We start from the raw sequence: 25,000 nt of genomic DNA, 5'->3' as shown, positions 1-25,000 counted from the left end.
TATACTTGTGTTGTTGATTTTTTTTTCCACACATGTTTTTAGGATGCTTTCCCAACTGCCCTATTGAGAGTCCTTACTTTGAGGAGAAAAACATGACGTGTGTACCACTTGAAGCGTGCGGCTGTGAGTACAACGGGACAATATATTCCCCCGGAGAAACAATCTACAAAACAAATGATGGAGCAGGATCCTGTTTAGAAGCTCTCTGTGTGAATGCAACTGTGACCAGGCGTATCTATGATTGTCCGACTACGACAACACCGTCTACACCTTTCACATTCACCACAAGTAAGTTCTGTTTCCGTCATTTAGGAATTTCAAATAGTGGTCTCTCTCTTCATCAAAAAACATTTAATTTCTGTGCACATCACAAACAATGACTGACACAGTGTGTGAGCCTTACACTTTTTTCTTCTTTCTTCTGCCAACACAAAGTAAAGAAATGCATGAAACAGGAACTATCAACCATGACACATATAATGGACTTAAACACAAGGAATCCATGTTCCTCCATAACATTGCTGTTATGATACGTTGAAAGACAACAACAATAACTAAATAACGCCCATTTAATAACTGTCACAGAAACCCTAAAAGAAAACGGCAGAATATTAGGATTTCTGTTTCATGCCTTCTTGTTTCGACACACTAGTCTGCACCTTTGGTGATGGGTAGATGACACCTGTGTTTTTTAACAAACTGCTGTACGTTCTGCAACCAGGGTGTTTATCTTGTTATTGTGTGCCAACATATATCAATGAGAATTCTAGATTCTAGACAATGGAAAAATTACTTTTATATATCTATGATCATGGGGAAATTACTGTTTTAAGTTCAACTTGGAACTTGTTTTTTTATTATCTCTCTTTCCTTATTCAATTCAATTGAATTTTATTTATATACTGCCAAAACAATAAAATTGTCTCAAGGCGCTTTACAGAGCACAGAGCCTGAACCATCTGATCTCTTTTTATGTATAACTTTAACATAAATTAATTGATGAATTAATTCAATGAATTGAATGAAGCAATTACATATTTAAAAACTTTGCTCTGAGGATAATGCAAATAGCATAACGTATTGCAGTAGCACGCTCTGAAATGATGAGCTTATTCAGTTGTGTCTTATTACATTCACTATGTCATGTTTAGAATATGTTTGATAACCTATTTATCTGGAAATGCTATATCACGTCATTTGTCTGTAATTACTAATTTTGTTAAATAATCGTAGCCCTCTTTGTCACTGGAAGTGTATAGAAACTTGACAAACAATAGATCTTAATTTTTTTACCATTTGTATCATGTTTTTTTGCCAGCCACGCCGACAACGACCCAGACCATCACAACAACAACAACAACAACCATAACCCCAACAACAGCCTCAACAACAACAACACAACCAACAAGTACATCCACTGAAATCACAAGCACTCAGACAACAGGCTCAACTACTACAGCTTGTCCGTACGAATTAGTGTGTGAATGGACCGACTGGATAGACAACAGTAATCCAAAGCTTGGAGTAGACGGAGAGGACATTGAAAAACTGGAAAACATCACATGCCATACTTATGAAGATGTCGAGTGTAGGGCCAAAGAGCGTCCAATGATTCCCTTAGAAGAACTTGGCCAAAAGGTGGAATGTGGTCCTTCTGGATTCAGCTGCAAAAACAGAGAACAGTCCAAAAATGAAACCTGCCGTAATTATGAGATACGTGTCAGATGCTGCACATGTCCAAGTACAACAATCCCAACTACTACCACAGAGAGCACGATAACGACATCAACAATCACTCCAACTACACCGACTGTGACCACAACCACAAGAATTACAACTGGACCAACAACTACAACACAGAGCACCACTACAACAACAACACCTTATATAACTACCACCACTGTTAGCACATCCACACCGACGACTCCAACAGAGAGCACAAGCACACTAACAACAACTAGCCCAACGACCACCACAGAAAGTACCACAGCAGGAACCACAAGTAGTCCTACTACGACCACCACAGGCACAACGACAGTCACAACTACAACACCCCCAACCACAACAACAACAGTCACAACAACAACACCTCAACCAACTACCACCACTGTAAGCACATCCACACCGACGACTCCAACAGAGAGCACAAGCACACTGACAACAACTAGCCCCACGACCACCACACAAAGTACCACTACAGAAACAACTGGAGGTCCGACTACAACAACCCCGACATCAGCCTCAACAACAACAACACAACCAACAAGTACATCCACTGAAATCACAAGCACTCAGACAACAGGCTCAACTACTACAGCTTGTCCGTACGAATTAGTGTGTGAATTGACCGACTGGATAGACAACAGTTATCCAAATGATGGAGTAGACGGAGAGGACATTGAAACACTGGAAAACATCACATGCCATACTTATGAAGATGTCGAGTGTAGGGCCAAAGAGCTTCCAATGATTCCCATAAAAGAACTTGGCCAAGTAGTGGAATGTGGTCCTTCTGGATTCAGCTGCAAAAACAGAGACCAGTCCGATTTACCCTGCCGGAATTATGAGATACGTGTCAGATGCTGCACATGTCCAAGTACATCAATCCCGACTACTACCACAGGGAGCACGATAACGACATCAACAATCACTCCAACTACACCTACTGTGACCACAACCACAAGAATTACAACTGCACCAACAACTACAACACAGAGCACCACTATACCAACAACACCACCTCATATAACTACAACCACTGTTAGCACATCCACACCGACTACTCCAACAGAGAGCACAAGCACACCAACAACAACTAGCCCAACGACCACCACAGAAAGTACCACTACAGGAACCACAACTAGTCCTACTACCACCACCACAGGCACAACAACAGTCACAACTACAACACCCCCAACCACAACAACAACAGTTACAACAACAACACCTCAACCAACTACCACCACTGTTAGCACATCCACACCAACAACTCCAACAGAGAGCACAAGCACACTGACAACAACTAGCCCCACGACCACCACACAAAGTACCACTACAGAAACAACTGGAGGTCCGACTACAACAACCCTGACATCAGCCTCAACAACAACAACACAACAAACAAGTACATCCACTGAAATCACAAGCACTCAGACAACAGGCTCAACTACTACAGCTTGTCCGTACGAATTAGTGTGTGAATTGACCGACTGGATAGACAACAGTTATCCAAATGATGGAGTAGACGGAGAGGACATTGAAACACTGGAAAACATCACATGCCATACTTATGAAGATGTCGAGTGTAGGGCCAAAGAGCTTCCAATGATTCCCATAAAAGAACTTGGCCAAGTAGTGGAATGTGGTCCTTCTGGATTCAGCTGCAAAAACAGAGACCAGTCCGATTTACCCTGCCGGAATTATGAGATACGTGTCAGATGCTGCACATGTCCAAGTACATCAATCCCGACTACTACCACAGGGAGCACGATAACGACATCAACAATCACTCCAACTACACCTACTGTGACCACAACCACAAGAATTACAACTGTACCAACAACTACAACACAGAGTACCACTACACCAACAACACCTTATATAACTACCACCACTGTTAGCACATCCACACCGACGACTCCAACAGAGAGCACAAGCACACCAACAACAACTAGCCCAACGACCACCACAGAAAGTACCACACCAGGAACCACAAGTAGTCCTACTACAACCACCACAGGCACAACAACAGTCATATCTACAACACCCCCAACCACAACAACAACAGTCACAACAACAACACCTCAACCAACTACAACAACTTTGACTACATCCACACCAACAACTCCAACAGAGAGCACAAGCACACTGACAACAACTAGCCCCACGACCACCACACAAAGTACCACTACAGAATCAACTGGAGGTCCGACTACAACAACCCCGACATCAGCCTCAACAACAACAACACAACAAACAAGTACATCCACTGAAATCACAAGCACTCAGACAACAGGCTCAACTACTACAGCTTGTCCGTACAAACCAGTGTGTGAATGGACCGACTGGATAGACAAGAGTTATCCAAATGATGGAGTAGACGGAGAGGACATTGAAACACTGGAAAACATCACATGCCATACTTATGGAAAGGTCGAGTGTAGGGCCAAAGAGCTTCCATTGACTCCCATAAAACAACTTGGCCAAAATATCACATGTGGTACTTCAGGATTAACCTGCAGAAACAAAGACCAGTCCAATGGAACCTGCCGTAATTATGAGATACGTGTCATATGCTGCACATGTCCAAGTACAACAATCCCATCAACTACCACAGAGAGCACGATAACAACTTCAACAATCACTCCAACTACACCGACTGTGACCACAACCACAAGAATTACAACTGGACCAACAACTACAACACAGAGCACCACTACACCAACAACACCTTATATAACTACCACCACTGTTAGCACATCCACACCGACGACTCCAACAGAGAGCACAAGCACACTGACAACAACTAGCCCCACGACCACCACAGAAAGTACCACGGCAGGAACCACAAGTAGTCCTACTACGACCACCACAGGTACAACGACAGTCACAACTACAACACCCCCAACCACAACAACAACAGTCACAACAACAACACCTCAACCAACTACCACCACTGTAAGCACATCCACACCGACGACTCCAACAGAGAGCACAAGCACACTAACAACAACTAGCCCAACGACCACCACAGAAAGTACCACGCCAGGAACCACAAGTAGTCCTACTACAACCACCACAGGCACAACAACAACATCTCAACCAACTACAACAACTTTGACCACATCCACACCAACAACTCCAAAAGAGAGCACAAGCACACTAACAACAACTAGCCCAACGACCACCACAGAAAGAACCACGCCAGGAACCACCAGTACTTCAACTACGACTACCTCGTTTACTGTGAGAACAGAGGGTACTCCCTCAACATCTTCTCCTATAACAGAACCTCAAGTAATAAATTCAACTACTGCAACACAGAGCACCACTTCAGCAACAACACCTCAACCAACTACAACAACTTTGACCACATCCACACCAACAACTCCAACAGAGAGCACAAGTACACTAACAACAACTAGCCCAACGACCACCACAGAAAGAACCACGCCAGGAACCACAAGTAGTCCTACTACCACCACCACAGGCACAACGACAGTCACAACTACAACTACCCCAACCACAACAACAACAGTCACAACAACCACACCTCAACCAACTACCACCACTGTAAGCACATCTACACCGACGACTCCAACAGAGAGCACAAGCACACTGACAACAACTAGCTCAACGACCACCACAGAAAGTACCACGCCAGGAACCACAACTAGTCCTACTACGACCACCACAGGCACAACGACAGTCACATCTTCAACACCCCCAACCACAACAACAACAGTCACAACAACAACATCTCAACCAACTACAACAACTAGCCCAACAACCACCACAGAGAGTACCACGCCAGGAACCACAAGTAGTCCTACTACGACCACCACAGGCACAACGACAGTCACAACTACAACTACCCCAACCACAACAACAACAGTCACAACAACCACACCTCAACCAACTACAACCACTGTTAGCACATCCACACCGACTACTCCAACAGAGAGCACAAGCACACTGACAACAACTAGCTCAACGACCACCACAGAAAGTACCACGCCAGGAACCACAAGTAGTCCTACTACGACCACCACAGGCACAACGACAGTCACATCTATAACACCCCCAACCACAACAACAACAGTCACAACAACTACACCTCAACCAACTACAACAACCACACCCACACCAACAACTCCAACAGAGAGCACAAGCACACTAACAACAACTAGCCCAACGACCGCCACAGAAAGTACCACAGCAGGAACCACCAGTAGTCCTACTACCACCACCACAGGCACAACGACAGTCACAACTACAACACCCCCAACCACAACAACAACAGTCACAACAACAACACCTCAACCAACTACAACAACTTTGACCACATCCACACCAACAACTCCAACAGTGAGCACCAGCACACTGACAACAACTAGCCCAACGACCGCCACAGAAAGTACCACAGCAGGAACCATCAGTAGTCCTACTACGACCACCAAAGGCACAACGCCAGTCACAACTACAACACCCCCAACCACAACAACAACAGTCACAACAACAACACCTCAACCAACTACCACCACTCAAAGCACATCCACACCAACAACTCCAACAGAGAGCACCAGCACACTGACAACAACTAGCTCAACGACCACCACAGAAAGTACCACGCCAGGAACCACAAGTAGTCCTACTACGACCACCACAGGCACAACGACAGTCACATCTATAACACCCCCAACCACAACAACAACAGTCACAACAACAACACCTCAACCAACTACAACAACCACACCCACACCAACAACTCCAACAGAGAGCACAAGCACACTAACAACAACTAGCCCAACGACCGTTACAGAAAGTACCACAGCAGGAACCACCAGTAGTCCTACTACCACCACCACAGGCACAACGACAGTCACAACTACAACACCCCCAACCACAACAACAACAGTCACAACAACAACACCTCAACCAACTACAACAACTTTGACCACATCCACACCAACAACTCCAACAGAGAGCACCAGCACACTGACAACAACTAGCCCAACGACCGCCACAGAAAGTACCACAGCAGGAACCACCAGTAGTCCTACTACGACCACCACAGGCACAACGCCAGTCACAACTACAACACCCCCAACCACAACAACAACAGTCACAACAACAACACCTCAACCAACTACCACCACTGAAAGCACATCCACACCAACAACTCCAACAGAGAGCACCAGCACACTAACAACAACTAGCCCAACGACCGCCACAGAAAGTACCACGCCAGGAACAACAAGTAGTCCTACTACGACCACCACAGGCACAACGACAGTCACATCTACAACACCCCCAACCACAACAACAACAGTCACAACAACAACACCTCAACCAACTACAACAACTAGCCCCACGACCACCACAGAAAGTACCACGCCAGGAACCACAAGTAGTCCTACTACGACCACCACAGGCACAACGACAGTCACATCTACAACACCCCCAACCACAACAACAACAGTCACAACAACAACATCTCAACCAACTACAACAACCACACCCACACCAACAACTCCAACAGAGAGCACCAGCACACCAACAACAACTAGCCCAACGACCACCACAGAAAGTACCACAGCAGGAACCACCAGTAGTCCTACTACCACCACCACAGGCACAACGACAGTCACAACTACAACTACCCCAACCACAACAACAACAGTCACAACAACAACACCTCAACCAACTACAACAACTAGCCCCACGACCACCACAGAAAGTACCACGCCAGGAACCACAAGTAGTCCTACTACGACCACCACAGGCATAACGACAGTCACATCTACAACACCCCCAACCACAACAACAACAGTCACAACAACAACATCTCAACCAACTACAACAACCACACCCACACCAACAACTCCAACAGAGAGCACCAGCACACCAACAACAACTAGCCCAACGACCGCCACAGAAAGTACCACAGCAGGAACCACCAGTAGTCCTACTACCACCACCACAGGCACAACGACAGTCACAACTACAACTATCCCAACCACAACAACAACAGTCACAACAACCACACCTCAACCAACTACAACCACTGTTAGCACATCCACACCGACTACTCCAACAGAGAGCACAAGCACACTGACAACAACTAGCTCAACGACCACCACAGAAAGTACCACGCCAGGAACCACAAGTAGTCCTACTACGACCACCACAGGCACAACGACAGTCACATCTATAACACCCCCAACCACAACAACAACAGTCACAACAACTACACCTCAACCAACTACAACAACCACACCCACACCAACAACTCCAACAGAGAGCACAAGCACACTAACAACAACTAGCCCAACGACCGCCACAGAAAGTACCACAGCAGGAACCACCAGTAGTCCTACTACCACCACCACAGGCACAACGACAGTTACAACTACAACACCCCCAACCACAACAACAACAGTCACAACAACAACACCTCAACCAACTACAACAACTTTGACCACATCCACACCAACAACTCCAACAGAGAGCACCAGCACACTGACAACAACTAGCCCAACGACCGCCACAGAAAGTACCACAGCAGGAACCACCAGTAGTCCTACTACGACCACCACAGGCACAACGCCAGTCACAACTACAACACCCCCAACCACAACAACAACAGTCACAACAACAACACCTCAACCAACTACAACAACCACACCCACACCAACAACTCCAACAGAGAGCACAAGCACACTAACAACAACTAGCCCAACGACCGCCACAGAAAGTACCACAGCAGGAACCACCAGTAGTCCTACTACCACCACCACAGGCACAACGACAGTCACAACTACAACACCCCCAACCACAACAACAACAGTCACAACAACAACACCTCAACCAACTACAACAACTTTGACCACATCCACACCAACAACTCCAACAGTGAGCACCAGCACACTGACAACAACTAGCCCAACGACCGCCACAGAAAGTACCACAGCAGGAACCACCAGTAGTCCTACTACGACCACCACAGGCACAACGCCAGTCACAACTACAACACCCCCAACCACAACAACAACAGTCACAACAACAACACCTCAACCAACTACCACCACTGTAAGCACATCCACACCAACAACTCCAACAGAGAGCACAAGCACACTAACAACAACTAGCCCAACGACCACCACTGAAAGTACCACAGCAGGAACCACCAGTAGTCCTACTACCACCACCACAGGCACAACGACAGTCACAACTACAACACCCCCAACCACAACAACAACAGTCACAACAACAACACCTCAACCAACTACAACAACTAGCCCAACGACCACCACAGAAAGTACCACGCCAGGAACCACCAGTACTTCTACTACGACTACCTTGTTTACTTTGAGAACAGAGGGTACTCCCTCAACATCTTCTCCTATAACAGAACCTCAAGTAATACATTCAACTACTGCAACACAGAGCACCACTTCAGCAACAACACCTCAACCAACTACAACAACTTTGACCACATCCACACCAACAACTCCAACAGAGAGCACAAGTACACTAACAACAACTAGCCCAACGACCACCACAGAAAGAACCACGCCAGGAACCACAAGTAGTCCTACTACGACCACCACAGGCACAACGACAGTCACAACTACAACTACCCCAACCACAACAACAACAGTCACAACAACTACACCTCAACCAACTACAACAACCACACCCACACCAACAACTCCAACAGAGAGCACAAGCACACTAACAACAACTAGCCCAACGACCGCCACAGAAAGTACCACAGCAGGAACCACCAGTAGTCCTACTACCACCACCACAGGCACAACGACAGTTACAACTACAACACCCCCAACCACAACAACAACAGTCACAACAACAACACCTCAACCAACTACAACAACTTTGACCACATCCACACCAACAACTCCAACAGAGAGCACCAGCACACTGACAACAACTAGCCCAACGACCGCCACAGAAAGTACCACAGCAGGAACCACCAGTAGTCCTACTACGACCACCACAGGCACAACGCCAGTCACAACTACAACTACCCCAACCACAACAACAACAGTCACAACAACCACACCTCAACCAACTACAACAACTTTGACCACATCCACACCAACAACTCCAACAGAGAGCACCAGCACACTGACAACAACTAGCTCAACGACCACCACAGAAAGTACCACGCCAGGAACCACAAGTAGTCCTACTACGACCACCACAGGCACAACGACAGTCACATCTATAACACCCCCAACCACAACAACAACAGTCACAACAACTACACCTCAACCAACTACAACAACCACACCCACACCAACAACTCCAACAGAGAGCACAAGCACACTAACAACAACTAGCCCAACGACCGCCACAGAAAGTACCACAGCAGGAACCACCAGTAGTCCTACTACCACCACCACAGGCACAACGACAGTTACAACTACAACACCCCCAACCACAACAACAACAGTCACAACAACAACACCTCAACCAACTACAACAACTTTGACCACATCCACACGAACAACTCCAACAGAGAGCACCAGCACACTGACAACAACTAGCTCAACGACCACCACAGAAAGTACCACAGCAGGAACCACCAGTAGTCCTACTACGACCACCACAGGCACAACGCCAGTCACAACTACAACACCCCCAACCACAACAACAACAGTCACAACAACAACACCTCAACCAACTACAACAACCACACCCACACCAACAACTCCAACAGAGAGCACAAGCACACTAACAACAACTAGCCCAACGACCGCCACAGAAAGTACCACAGCAGGAACCACCAGTAGTCCTACTACGACCACCACAGGCACAACGCCAGTCACAACTACAACACCCCCAACCACAACAACAACAGTCACAACAACAACACCTCAACCAACTACCACCACTCAAAGCACATCCACACCAACAACTCCAACAGAGAGCACCAGCACACTGACAACAACTAGCTCAACGACCACCACAGAAAGTACCACGCCAGGAACCACAAGTAGTCCTACTACGACCACCACAGGCACAACGACAGTCACATCTATAACACCCCCAACCACAACAACAACAGTCACAACAACAACACCTCAACCAACTACAACAACCACACCCACACCAACAACTCCAACAGAGAGCACAAGCACACTAACAACAACTAGCCCAACGACCGTTACAGAAAGTACCACAGCAGGAACCACCAGTAGTCCTACTACCACCCCCACAGGCACAACGACAGTCACAACTACAACACCCCCAACCACAACAACAACAGTCACAACAACAATACCTCAACCAACTACAACAACTTTGACCACATCCACACCAACAACTCCAACAGAGAGCACCAGCACACTGACAACAACTAGCTCAACGACCACCACAGAAAGTACCACAGCAGGAACCACCAGTAGTCCTACTACGACCACCACAGGCACAACGCCAGTCACAACTACAACACCCCCAACCACAACAACAACAGTCACAACAACAACACCTCAACCAACTACCACCACTGAAAGCACATCCACACCAACAACTCCAACAGAGAGCACCAGCACACTAACAACAACTAGCCCAACGACCGCCACAGAAAGTACCACGCCAGGAACAACAAGTAGTCCTACTACGACCACCACAGGCACAACGACAGTCACATCTACAACACCCCCAACCACAACAACAACAGTCACAACAACAACACCTCAACCAACTACAACAACTAGCCCCACGACCACCACAGAAAGTACCACGCCAGGAACCACAAGTAGTCCTACTACGACCACCACAGGCACAACGACAGTCACATCTACAACACCCCCAACCACAACAACAACAGTCACAACAACAACATCTCAACCAACTACAACAACCACACCCACACCAACAACTCCAACAGAGAGCACAAGCACACTAACAACAACTAGCCCAACGACCGCCACAGAAAGTACCACGCCAGGAACCACAAGTAGTCCTACTACCACCACCACAGGCACAACGACAGTCACAACTACAATATCAACAATCTCTCCAACTACACCTACTGTTAGCACAACAGAATGCTTCTGTAGATACGGATCTACATATTACCCACCAGGTAACTTGTCTTTCTAAATTTAAATATAATTACAACTTACAAATTTCTCATTAATAACCAAGTCTGGCAGTCAAAAAATGTGTTAAAAATACTGAATGTTCCTCTCTTTTCTTATCAAATCAGGCTCTTACATGTACAATAAGACCGATGGGGGTGGCTGGTGTTATACTGCATATTGCAATGCTTCATGTCAAGTTGAGAAAGAGACAAGGCCCTGCCATTCCACTACCCCTCATCCCATTTCAACACCTAGCATACCTTGCTCTCATGAGACACCACCAAAGAAGGTGAGAGGCATTTGTTTCTTTTACTTTATATTTTAATATTTTAGTCTGAGTTATGAGAGAGAATGCTGATCTATAACCGGTTGTTATTGCTCCTTATGACAGCATGGAGAAACTTGGACTAAAAATTGCACCACATACAAATGTGAGAATGGTGAAGTGTCCTCCGTACCGGTGCGGTGCGACCCCCAGGCCCCTGAGAAACCTCTGTGTGAAAATGGCCTCCCTCCTGTAAAGGTCTATGATCGGAGTGGCTGTTGTTACCGCTATGAGTGTCAATGTAAGTTGAACAGGTTTGAATAAGAAACAAAGATCTGATATCACATGCTTTGAACCATTTATCAAAAACATGCCATGAAAGGTGTCCATGGTGAATCATAGGAGTTTGGTTATTGTTATCTATCAGAAATATTTTAGATGGTGTGGGTGTTACAAACTCCAGTGTAATGTGACCATTTTTCAGAAGTTTTCATGACAGTCACAATACATGACCGCTAATATTGACAATTAGCCTGGGTGATGAGCATTGTTGGAGCTTTCTAGGTCATCGCTGATAATGTTAAATCATTACACAGTAATGACCCTGATAACCTATGATAGAATATGGCATCATCAACCATGATATATTTTATATTAGGATGTAGGGAATTTTAAGGGACTCTGAGGAGGCTGGCAGCCGCATTCCAACAGGTTGAAAACACATTTAGCTCCAAACCAAAGGGCCTTTAGAGAAGCATAGCAGAGCTTTTGTCTACAACTAGTGAGCTAACTAGGTAACAACCAAACACATTTTGCTGGCAATGGCGTTAACCTGGGGCACAGAACTACACAGTGAACAGCCTAGACAGGTAGTGAGCATTACTGGTGTGTTTATCAGTCCTTCACATGACTATATAGCAACCACATTCATTTATGGATATTGAATATTTTCAGTAAGATGAACATGAACACATTTTAGGGAATTTTAAGAGCTTTGTGTTTCCTGGTTTACATTGTTAAATGTTTCCCACACAGGTAGATGCACTGGAATGGGAGATCCTTATGTCACCTTTGACGGGAGAAATTATGCTTACCAAGGAAACTGCACATATGTTTTAGTCAAAGAGATAATAGCAAAATACAATTTCAGCGTTCACATCAAGAAGAGCAACTGTCACGACTCGAGCCTCTCTGCCTGCCAACAGTACTTAACCGTTTACTACAAGTCACATAAGGTCCTGCTTGAACAGCCAGGAAATCTAAAAGTAGGTGTGGTGAGTATTCTAGGATGTGAGTAATTTGGAAAACATGTGAGCAGGCTTGTTGGGAATATTCTTAGTGCCTGAAGATTCACTTCCTGGTGCATTCTCTGTTGTCTATGCATACAGAGCTGTGTGCTTCACAGCAAAAATCATAAGTATCCTGTTTGTATTTATATGCAAGTATACAGTACGTATGTTTGTAAATATGTGTCTATTTATATGTAAGTATGTGAAATCATATGCAAATGTATGTAAAAAACATAGTTTTGGGTCATAGTTACCTCTGCATCCACATCATAACATATTGCATATATTGTATGATATACTGTATTGTCTACTTGTAGGTACATATAAATGGCAGAAGAGTATACCCCACCTATACCTCACCTAATGGTGATTACATCATAAGAAGCACAGGGATGGAACTACGAATGGACATCCCTGAGATTAAAACGACAGTGGTTTTCAAAGGCTCTACATTCTACATCACCCTGCCCAACTCACTCTTCCATGGCAACACGGAGGGCCATTGTGGTAAGAACGTCATATTTCATGTGGTTCACACAAGTTTGGGGGTGGGATGGGGGAGTATGAACCTTGGGTTGACACTGGGTACAAACCCTGCTTAGGGTAAGGGAAGGGGATAGGGGTAGGATAGGTATAAGCGTAAGTGTATCATTTCGTTTTTTGATTTCCACTTCTCTTACGATGAAATCAGGAAACTGTGACAACAACCGTACCAATGACTGCAGCCTTCCCAACGGCCAGACTAAACCGTCATGCAACGAGACGGCTCCACAATGGGTAGTGAACGCCTCTGAATGCACCGTGCCGCCCACAACACCCCCCGGGCCCCCACCACCTCCCTGCAAGCCCACACCACCTATCTGTGAGACCATTCTAAGCAAGTGAGGAAACACCCTCCCAACACTCACACCACATTTAAGACTCACCACATTTAAGACCAAAAAAGGCAAAGGTAACAGTTTGGAGGGGGGTGGGGTGGAATATTTACACATTGTGTATACTTTTTGAACTGTAATTCTGTCTAAGTTCCATGTATGCTAAGAAGATAAAGTTAACTGTCCCCCCATTTGCCATTGCATACCTTGCACATTTACAATATATATAATTCCTCTAGAATGATTAGTTCGTCAGCAAACACACAGTTGGCCAGACCCAATCATAAAAAAATTAGATTTTTCAAATGGTCTGTTAGCAAAGGAAGACAGCACAATGTCTCCTGTCTGTTTGAAAATCTGCCCCGTTACAGTATATGTTATGACAACCCATAGCGCCTTGTCGAAAATTACGTTCTTGTGTAAGTGTGGTCACAGAAATGTACATATGTTCCTGGTGAGCAAAAGTTCTGTGAGCACACAGAGAAGTTTCGTGAGCACACAGAAAAGTTCCATGAGCGCACCGACAAGTACCGTGAGCACACAGAGAAGTTCCATGAACGCACCGACAAGTACCGTGAGCACACAGAGAAGTTCCATGAACGCACCGACAAGTACCGTGAGCACACAGAGAAGTTCCATGAACGCACCGACAAGTACCGTGAGCACACAGAGAAGTTCCATGAACGCACCGACAAGTACCGTGAGCACACAGAGAAGTTCCATGAACGCACCGACAAGTACCGTGGGCACACAGAGAAGCTCTGCGATCGGACAGAAGCAGCCTAAGAGTGAGGAGGACTCAAACTGAAGCACAGGGCATTCGTGCGAACAACAGTGTACCTGTGTATCTGTATAACAGCATACGTGAGTGCAGACAAACAGTTTTGAGCAGGAGCAAAGCACATTTGCATGCGAGAAGGGGCTATTTGAGAGAGAGAGAGAGCAGGTTTTGAGGAAATTACAAAGTCTTAATGTGAAATTAATAAATAATGCTCTCAAATTGAAACACTGCGCTCTTGATTAAAGAAACTCCATACGTCTGCTATGAATCGTATAGCCTTACCGTACAGAAATCTACACTTAACCTACTCACTCTGTGACTCTTTCTTCCTGTCGAAGGGTTTTTGAAAAGTGTCGTGAAGTTTTGCCGTACAAGATGTACTACAAGGCCTGCCATGACAGCGTGTGTGGGGGTAGCAACAGCTCAGGCTGCCGGATTCTGGAATCCTTTGCTGAGGCCTGTGGGCAGTACTCACAGTGTGTTGACTGGAGGAATCTTACCGAGGGGGTTTGTGATGGTATGTCGATATTTACACTTTATACAGAATTTCTACAATCAGCCAGGTTATGCAAGGACAGTGCAACAGACATATTTTATCACATATTTTAACATATATTTTGTATCAGTCAGAGCAATTCTTAGGTTGTAATATAGGTTTATAACTGCTGAGAAATACTGAAACTACATCCATTTCTTCCATTTACTAGTGCACCAGAAGTGTCCAGGAAATAAAGTGTACAAGCCATGTGGATCTGTTACACAGAAGACATGCAGGTAAGCTAACAACTATCAATGACATCAATCAATGACACCACACTTATGGTAGTGTGTTAGTGGTGGATATGTTTATGTTAAACTTTATTATTTTGAACTATATTCTACACAAGCGTTTATGAAATCGATTGAGCTATGTATTTCAAATAGAGGGTGAATAGACATGTTCAGAATGAGAAAAATACTGTCCTTATCCTAAGACCTCTAACACCCTAACTTAAGCTGTGTTCACATGTTACGTCTGTTGTGAAGTTGTCACGTACTAATCCTATGGAGTAGACTGTGTTTCTGTTTGGTGTATGTCCCTATTATTGTCACTAGCAAAACTAACCTAGGCTGTTACTTAATGTTCATGTATGTCTGATATGTATGTATACAGCTGTACAGATGAGACAGTCTGCAAGGGTGATGAACTGTGGTGTCCCAGCACGAAAACAGAAGGCTGTTACTGCGCTGAAGGAGAGGCTATCTTCACTCCCTACTCAGATCAGTGTGTAACTTGCGATGGTAAGTCACGGCAAACAAGGGTTTGTTTGATTCTCGTGCTTCTAGACCCCCGATAACTATGAGCTTTATACGTTTTCACAGCTGTTTTCAAACAAGAAAATGTGGCTGAGTTAAAAATTGTTTTCAGAAAGGTAAACACATGAAATTGAAATAAATTGTATTATTTTATTAACATGTATTAAATGTAACTTGTAATTTCAGAGGTTTGCACAGGCCCTGATGGCATGCCCAAACAGGTAGGTTTGAAAGACAACTGCCCTGCCCCAATAATGATGTGGCATAGCTAGACTGGACTTTTATTTGTTTACAGTTAATGTTAGTTATATCCTTTGGAATGTGTTGGCATTGCACTTAGATATCAGCGTTTTTTCTTAATCATGGTAACTTTGACAAAGCTGCCATGTTTTACGTTAACCTTATCTTCTTCTTGACCTTGTCTTTGACCTTGCCATCTGTGTATAATTCGTTGTGAAGCCTGGCGAGACCTGGCGTTATGGGTGCAAGGAGTGTGAGTGCAGCTTCGCCACATTGTCCATTGAGTGCTGGCCTGTCCAGTGCGTTTCCAAGCCCAAGACCTGCCCAGTGGGCCAAAGGAAAGTTAGTAAGACTGTGGACTGCTGCATGCAGTATGAATGTGGTAAGTGAATGCAGGGTGGAGATATATTATATTTACATTATCTATTATTGTCATATTGTTGTATTTGTTTTATGAAGTAACCATAAAGCAGTGTATACCACTTAGTATATTATATTGAAAATGTATGCCTTAGTCTGCTTTACCTTTGACTCCTCAGAACCTAAAGAAGTTTGTGTTTTCGACAACACGGAACGCCAGGTAAGAGTAGCATTACAGTGAATATTTAGGCATCGTTGGGTCGTCATTCACTGATCACAAATATCATTGCTGTTTCAGCTCTCTTAAAACTCTGAAATCTATACAATGTAGGCATATTGGCAAGTTCTGGGAACTTATTATAGCCTTTTAAGTTTATTATCCGCATAATACATCTACAGAGAAAACCTGCTATTATTCAGTACACTATTAAGTCTAAACAGGAAATGTACCCCCACTAAGCAAGGGGAGCTGAGGTACAGTATTAAGAAAGTATTGTCCTCTTATCTTATCTTATCTTATCTTATCTTATCTTATCTTATCTTATCTTATATAAATACATTATACTCTACAATCATTGACCAATTTACATGACAACAACTGACATAAAAAAAGGTCTGAATGATTTAAATCTATAATCCTGTTATGAGCTGTAATGGTAATATGTCCAATACCTTCGCGAGGCAGAACTTATGAGGTCATTTCCTTTAGATCATAGTTGTTTTTTTTGCCACACAAATACACTAACATTACCTCTATGATTTATGAGAAAAGTAACTTGACATAGTAATCATTCCCAATTACCTCTCTTACTGACAGCTTGGTGAGAAGTGGTCACCTGCCAATGATAGCTGCTTGGAATACATCTGTACTAAACAATATGATCAGTTTGTGGTCATGGAGGTCATAACCACCTGTCCTAGGTTCAACACTGAAGACTGTATACCCGTACGTAAATAACACCATCTGAATCAAGCTGGAATGTCACATTAAGTCTGTGATATATCTGTCCCATATCTACAGTTTTATGTTGGCCTTTGCATTGTGTTCTGAGTCTACCCAATCTCAGATGGATAAGCCTTTGACTTTTAACTTTTAAAACCTTACAACTTTATTTCCACCTTTAATGGTTTTTAGGGCACTGTGCGCACCGATGCTGCTGGATGTTGCAAGATCTGTGAGTAAACACGATATGCTTGTTATGACATTGCCAATTCAAGAATACCCAAATATGATGTTTCTTTCCAAATTACGAATGCGCATTACTTTGTGCTTATCTCTGTTTTTACCCCGTTCAGTATTTCCTTGTTTTAGGTTGTTTTTGTTACTAACTTTTGTAACACATGCCTCTGGGGCGACAGTGGTATAGTAGGTAGAGAAGTTGACTAGTAATCAGAAGGTTGCTAGTTCGATTGTCCTTGAGCAAGACACTGAACCCCTAATTACTCCTGATGTGCAGTGTGCCATCAGTGTAAATGTAAAATGTGTATAAATCCTTGTAAGTCGCTTTGGATAAAAGCGTCTCCTAAATGACTAAATGTAAAATGTAAACTTTCCATTTTCTGTCTCACCTGGCAGGCACTCCGAAGAGCTGCAAAGTCTCAAAGAAGGAGGCCTACCTGGAGATCAGTGCCTGTAACTCCACAACTCCTGTAGAGCTGACTTCCTGCTCTGGGGCTTGCGCCACTTCCTCCATGTGGGTTTGACTGCTGCCTCTGGCAAATCCCGACAGCACAATATGCACACAAAGCCACAAATGATGTCTGAAGACACATAATTGTGGCACCAGCTTAGTATTGAATTAATAACTATTATTTGTAAATTCATACAATAATCTTATATAGTGAATTAATAAACTAATTAGTATATAGGTACATTCACCTTAATAACATCATCAAGATGCATTGAAATGAGTAAAACTGTGTTTGATTGTCTATATTCTAAGCCTGGACCGCAAATACTATACACCATACTGTACTATACTATACGTGCTTTACACAGTAGAACTGCAGAGAGTAATTGGCTATATTCGACTATTACTTGTAGATTCGTGTATACAGCCTCTGATTGCTGATATGTCATTGTCTTACTTTATGCTTTTGTCTTGTCTTCAGTACGTTTCACATAAGGCATGTTTTTCTGACTGCCGTGTCCTTTCCTATCCCATCTGTAGGTATTCGTCCGAGATGAACACGGTGATGCATCACTGCGCTTGCTGTCAAGAACAGAAAACAAGTCAGAGACAGGCAGAGATGCGCTGTACCAACGGCACAACCATCACCCACTCCTACGTCTACATCGAAGAGTGCGGCTGCGAGAAACAAAAGTGTGTGGAGAAGATAAATGGATAAAACTTTATTCATATTTTCACCCTTGCCCTTAATAGTCATGAGCGAGATGGATCAATCCAAGCTCAGCCTTGATATACTTAAATGAGCAAACCATCTTCACCAGTTAAGATTTGTTCTGTAGGGCAGAAACTATTCTTTATCGACATAATGTAGTGAATGTTATTATTCCGATAAATCTCTTTGAATCATTAAACATCGTCTGTTATAAAGTAATTCTTTGAATCATTAAACATTGTCTGTTAAAAAGTAATTTCTTTCTCTTCTGTGACTTTTTGCTCACAAAATCATCAATAAATAATTACTTTCTGTATAACGTTTAATCTGTTGGTGGGGTAATGCATGTTTTAAAATGTATTAATTTCTATTAAAGTCTATGAACAGCATTAAGTGCATTTGTATTGCTTATCAATTGCTCAGATTTTTAAAGAAAGCTCTAATTGTGACATCTTTTCGAACATCTTTCAGCAGTGAAGAATACTACAACTACTTACTCATCACAGCATTGAACACTCTTAGACCTGCCTATCTATAATAGTCTTGCTATGATGCAGGAATCAAGAATGTTGTGCTATTTATTACGGTCTACTGATATAGTATGGACTGGATGGCAGTGATCTTACATGCTGCAGGGGTAGAAAAAGACACTAACACGTGAGAAAAACTGCACCAGGGCCTTTATGCACAACTGATTTAGATAAACAATGAATTGCAGGTAATATGGACACTTATCCCTATTTATACCTTATCATAATGCAATATATTAGAAGGAGATGAAGAGAGGGAGGCTGTCCGGCATGGTGTATGGGATTTTGTAACTAAAAATACTCTTCAAGTTCAAGTTTATTTATAAAGCACATTTCATATGGTATACATAGACACAATGTGTTTTGAGTGCAGAGAAGACATTCAATTATCTAAAATGAACAAACAAACAAACAAATAAAGTATATACCGGTATGTATATAAGAAAACTGTTTATGAAGAAATTTGCAGGAGTCATGTTTGGTGTGTAAAATGTTTACATGTGACTATCAAGTTCAAGTTTATTTATATAGCACATTTCATATGGTATACATAGACACAATGTGCTTTGTGCAGAGAAAACATTCAATTATCTAAAATAAACACACAAACAAATACACTTAGCAAAAAATATATATGTATATACATGAAATAAAAGAAAATTAAAAAATTAAATAAAACAATAAGATAAAAAAAAACAATAAAAGAAGTGTTCAAAACTAATAAACTAAAAAAACTATAGTCATGAATAGGCTGTAGAAAATAAAAAAGTTTTAATTCCCTTTTTGAAAGAGAGCACTGAGTGAGATGACCTTAACTCCAAAGGTAGGCTATTCCAGAGGGTTGGGGCACAGTAGCTAAAGGCACCGTGTGCAGCATTGGTGTTAATTCTTGGGGTCGTGAGAAGACATTTATGGGAGGATCTTAGACAACGCGATGGATCATAAAGAGAAATCAGATAGGAAATATAGGGTGGGGCAAGACCGTTAAGTGATTTATACACAAGAAGGAGTATTTTAAACTCAATCCTTTGTTGTACACGGAGCCAGTGAAGAGATTTCAGAACAGGGGTGATATGATTGAATTTTGAAGTTCTAGTGACTATTCTAGCAGCTGCATTTTGGATAAGTTGAAGTTTATTTAACATCTGTTTTGTTAGACCAGCATAGAGTGCGTTGCAGTAATCTAACCGACTTGAGATGAATGCATGAACTAATTTTTCAGAATCCTGTAAAGACAGAAAGCCACGGACTTTAGAAATATTTCTAAGGTGGTAAAAAGCTGTCGACTGACTATGCCATGTTTTTCTTTTATTGTTCTGTTTTGTTTATTTGATGTAAAAGTTGAACAGTATACATGTCATTCATAAGTGGGAGTGTTGAGAATGGTTGTGTATGAATGTATGTATGATTATATTTGTCCAGGAGGAGGCGCTATTGCGCCTCATACGACATTAGTCACGTGTGATATTACTCATCTATAAAGCGGGATGATCACCCTTCTCTGTCTGTTCTTCCCTAACTCTCACGGAGAGCAGCAAGTGTGAGTTCCTTAATAAAATATGCCACGATGTTGATGGCTGAATAAACATTCTGTTATATCATTATTCCGCTTTGCAGGTAGGCAGAAGGTATAAGCCTATCTGTCAACATTTATCCATTTATTTCTGTCTAAATGCATGGATGTGGACATTTATTTATTTATTCATTCACTTGTAAATATTGCAGATTTAGTCCTCCATAGTCGTTTTCCTATTTGAAGTTTCATATGCGTCAAGTCCAAAATATCGGTAGAACAATCAAATTAATCTCGCTGTAGCCTACGCTACCACGTAGTCTTCAACCGTGCATCGTTGAGACCAGCCCCTTTCGACATCATTCTATCAACAGTTTTCAAAGTTGCATGTACCGCCGTTGGTTTTCAGTCCTGTTCAGAAGTTTGACCACACTTTGCAGTCACAAGAGTGAGAAACATACCGTTTATGTTTATTGAGTGACCACGTTCCGATGTTAAAGAGATCATGATATTTTTAATGGTCGAATATTCACTTCGTTAAAAGCGGAGTTCAGAGAGGCTGAGCGAGAGGGGTTAGCATTTTTCGGGGTAGATCATGGCGGCGGTGGAGGTGAGTGTAAGCAGCGGCAGCAGTGACACATCCAGCACCGGTGAGGAAGAGCGGATGAAACGGTTGTTCCAGACTTGCGACGGCGACGGAGATGGGTACATTAGCAGGTAAAATGAAACAACGGAACTCTGGAGATCATAAAGCTATGCGTGATATGCTCTTGAAAGATGTTTGCGGTCCAGGTTTTCTGAAAGAAAAAATGCACTTAGCTGTGTCAACACTTTGCCTTAGTTTTTTACTTAGGCCTTTGTCATATGAAGTTAGAAATAAAAATCAATCGGGATGCTGGTTGAATTTGCCTGCTTGACGCCTCAGTGAACGATGAGCAACAGCTGCTATGCTCACATATTTAACAGGGAACAGGGTGGCTACAGAATTGATCGCGAAGTGGGGGGTCACTGTTATATTAAAACTGTAAGTGTTGAGACTAGTAGATAGCCTAGATATCATTCAGCCCAGTAAGTGATTAGGTAACGTGGTGTTGCCTACTTTGTCCCACCTTGTATCCTTTGCAAGAAATGTTGATAAAGGACGGAGCTAACTGCAACCTCCACTGAAGCACTCTAACGGCAACATGGCACTCTGAAGTTGTTGCATACTGTGACCCGATGTGATCCATTAGTAGAGTAATTGCTTGTGGAGCTATTTTAAGACAGTTAGCCAGGGGACACATGCCACGACCACCGTTAGACTCACAAATACACACACACACACACACACACACACACACACACACACACACACACACACACACACACACACACACACACACACACACACACACACACACACACACATCGAAGTCGGTCTTATCTGCTGTATTCATGTAAGACGGCTAAAATATAATATTAAAGTAGTTTTGTAACGTTGTTAAAAATGGGATTGACGAACGTCTTTATCAAACTGCTAGAGGCTGCAACTGTTATTTTCTACGCACTCCCTCCTCCGTGATGTCTTCACTGACTGACTCTCATCGCGTTCTAAAGCGAGGTAGCCTTTTGATCTGCCTGTCAGTGTCTCTGGAGATGGCACCGGGGCCAGGGGAAACATCAAAGGTGTGTTTGTGGCAAGGCCTGTCACTGTGGGAGCGCACAGTCTCGAAATGGATCACAGCCTTCATAAAACAGTATTTCTAAAACTGTTGTCTGCAGATGCCTTTGGTGTGAAGAAAGTTATGAAGTTTTTCCCACTACAGGCTAGCTTCTCAGTAACCTTTGTGGTCTTTAATTACATGACGCTTATGAACTAGTAATGAAGCTTAATGTGCTTTTCTCTCTCTGGAAAGGTGCTTGCTTTAGGCAAGGAAAATGGCACCCTTTTTAATGAAGGTCAAGACCTCTTTCCCGATGGTGATGTTTCTGATTTAGTCACAACCATGAGCATGTTAAGAGATATCTGTACAGAACATTCATCAAAATGATTTTGATGTGTTCGTTATCACTGTTGCTAATAACATGTTTATAGCATATGGGTAGTGGTTGATTTGAACTATTTGTTCACTGTACTACACTTCACCTTTTCTTCTCTACCTCACAACTCTATTTCTCCGTTGTCATCTCCTTTCACCTTCCTTCTTCCTTTACCACTTCCTTCTCTTCCCTCTATCTTCCCCCCTCATCTCCTCCTGTCCATTATCCCCCCCTCCTACGTCTGCTGCCCCCCTCTCTCTCCCAAAAGGAACGACCTTCTGATGGTGTGCAGGCAGCTGAACATGGAGGACTCGGTGGCGGAGATCATGTTCCAGCTGAACGCCGACGAGCAGGGCAAGATCTCCTTCGAGGACTTCACCCGCTGCCGCATACAGCTGCTCAGCGAGATCCGCAAGGAGGAGGGCCAACTCTCGGTCCGCTCCGGAGATTCGGGCCCCCGGAAGACGGGCCAAGAGAACATCACCTCCTGGCCCACCAGCAGCGAGAACAGCTTGGGTAAGCAGGGCGTTTGGGGGCCAGAGAAGGGCAGAACAGTTATGTGCAAAACACATATGACGAGCAGAGTTGCTTATGTGTGTACCTTGCTATAACCACACACACACACACGCTCACACACATAGACAACACACACACCCTCACTAAAAAACCCTAACTGTACGTGGGGTCTGTTATGTTTCAGTGACTTTGTTCCTAAAATAGCTCCTTCAGAAACATTCTCTACTTCCTCTTTCTTGTTTTAGATTTTTGAGAACACTTTAACGGAAAGTTAACTGTAAAACTGAAAGCTGTTTTTGTAGTCTGTCAAGTAGCGTTAAGAGTATCCGTGGCGGTCATGTTGTGATTGTGGTCAGAATTTGTTACTCCACCATTAAATGCAAAGAGGGAACTGTTGGTCATGCTTGTTTCATAGAGGAAATGTGTAATAAGATGTTTTATTCAATCACGTATTGCCTCAAAGCAATCATTTATATATAATAATATTTATATATACAATTATATGTTATATACTGTACATGTACAATTACAATAAGTTCTTTTAGGCTTACCCGTGGAAGATTGTTGGTGTTGTTTGATTGAATTGGTACCTATTTTGTGACTGATGAGGTATCCACAATAGACTGGAAGTCTGAAACCAAGGACGAGAATTTGAAAGAGTTATTGAAATGAGACCTAACTCTTCAGAGGGCACCTCCCTTCCTAGCTTGCACTTCTACCAGTACTTAACTTGGACTTTAAGTAGATACATTTCTGCACTTTTTTTATGTAAAATAGTATTTATTGTTACCCTCGGTCTCTATTGCTCGTAGCTTGATTTTTCCCTCCCTTGTACGATGCTTTGGACAAAAGCGTCTGCTAAATGACTATATGTAAAATGAAGACAAGTTTTGGGATGCAAAGGCGTCAGGTGGCAGCTGACTGCTGTCTGCAAGACAAATCCGGCCCTGATATGGCCCTGATCTGGCCCTGACATGGCCCTGATCTGGCGTGACTCCAGCCATGTCGCTCCCAGAGTCCCCACTGCCTAGGATGTGTTGAGTAACAGTGTTCAACAGATCAGTTCTTGTGCAGGTGGGACTGACCCAAGGTCTTCACCATTTTGTTTTCTGGTTCCTCTCCATTAGGGGCTCTATCAG

The 25,000-nt window shown here is 43.4% G+C and overlaps 2 protein-coding genes across 2 annotated transcripts in view; both read left to right on the top strand.

Annotated features, from left to right (window-relative positions):
- The window catches only part of LOC308372388 (uncharacterized protein), a gene marked incomplete at its 5' end in the record, with an annotated part of 45,960 nt that extends 26,577 nt beyond the window's left edge, over positions 1–19,383 (top strand). Inside the window, 21 exons of the mRNA XM_080847542.1 lie at positions 43–127; positions 1,319–1,408; positions 1,769–1,902; positions 2,336–2,493; positions 2,580–2,760; positions 3,194–3,351; positions 3,438–3,574; positions 4,913–5,016; positions 5,117–6,087; positions 9,021–9,250; positions 11,109–11,335; positions 11,960–12,123; positions 12,226–12,404; positions 13,139–13,373; positions 13,706–13,895; positions 14,080–14,250; positions 14,688–15,000; positions 15,383–15,551; positions 16,800–16,962; positions 18,517–18,634; positions 19,112–19,383. Coding sequence (XP_080703668.1) covers positions 43–127; positions 1,319–1,408; positions 1,769–1,902; positions 2,336–2,493; positions 2,580–2,760; positions 3,194–3,351; positions 3,438–3,574; positions 4,913–5,016; positions 5,117–6,087; positions 9,021–9,250; positions 11,109–11,335; positions 11,960–12,123; positions 12,226–12,404; positions 13,139–13,373; positions 13,706–13,895; positions 14,080–14,250; positions 14,688–15,000; positions 15,383–15,551; positions 16,800–16,962; positions 18,517–18,634; positions 19,112–19,289 — 4,355 coding nt within the window. The 3' untranslated portion in view covers positions 19,290–19,383. The remainder of the gene's footprint in view (positions 1–42; positions 128–1,318; positions 1,409–1,768; positions 1,903–2,335; positions 2,494–2,579; positions 2,761–3,193; positions 3,352–3,437; positions 3,575–4,912; positions 5,017–5,116; positions 6,088–9,020; positions 9,251–11,108; positions 11,336–11,959; positions 12,124–12,225; positions 12,405–13,138; positions 13,374–13,705; positions 13,896–14,079; positions 14,251–14,687; positions 15,001–15,382; positions 15,552–16,799; positions 16,963–18,516; positions 18,635–19,111) is intronic.
- A 2,535-nt stretch (positions 19,384–21,918) lies between these two features.
- The window catches only part of mcc (MCC regulator of WNT signaling pathway), a 108,594-nt gene continuing 105,512 nt past the window's right edge, over positions 21,919–25,000 (top strand). Inside the window, exons 1-3 of the mRNA XM_080847066.1 lie at positions 21,919–22,043; positions 23,614–23,861; positions 24,989–25,000. The exon at positions 24,989–25,000 is cut by the window's right edge and continues 218 nt beyond it. Coding sequence (XP_080703192.1) covers positions 21,922–22,043; positions 23,614–23,861; positions 24,989–25,000 — 382 coding nt within the window. The 5' untranslated portion in view covers positions 21,919–21,921. The remainder of the gene's footprint in view (positions 22,044–23,613; positions 23,862–24,988) is intronic.

The sequence above is a fragment of the Sprattus sprattus genome (assembly GCF_963457725.1).
Source record: "Sprattus sprattus genome assembly, chromosome: 11".
NCBI classification, from domain to species: Eukaryota; Metazoa; Chordata; class Actinopteri; order Clupeiformes; family Clupeidae; genus Sprattus; species Sprattus sprattus.
This window is presented reverse-complemented; position numbering and strand designations above follow the sequence as displayed.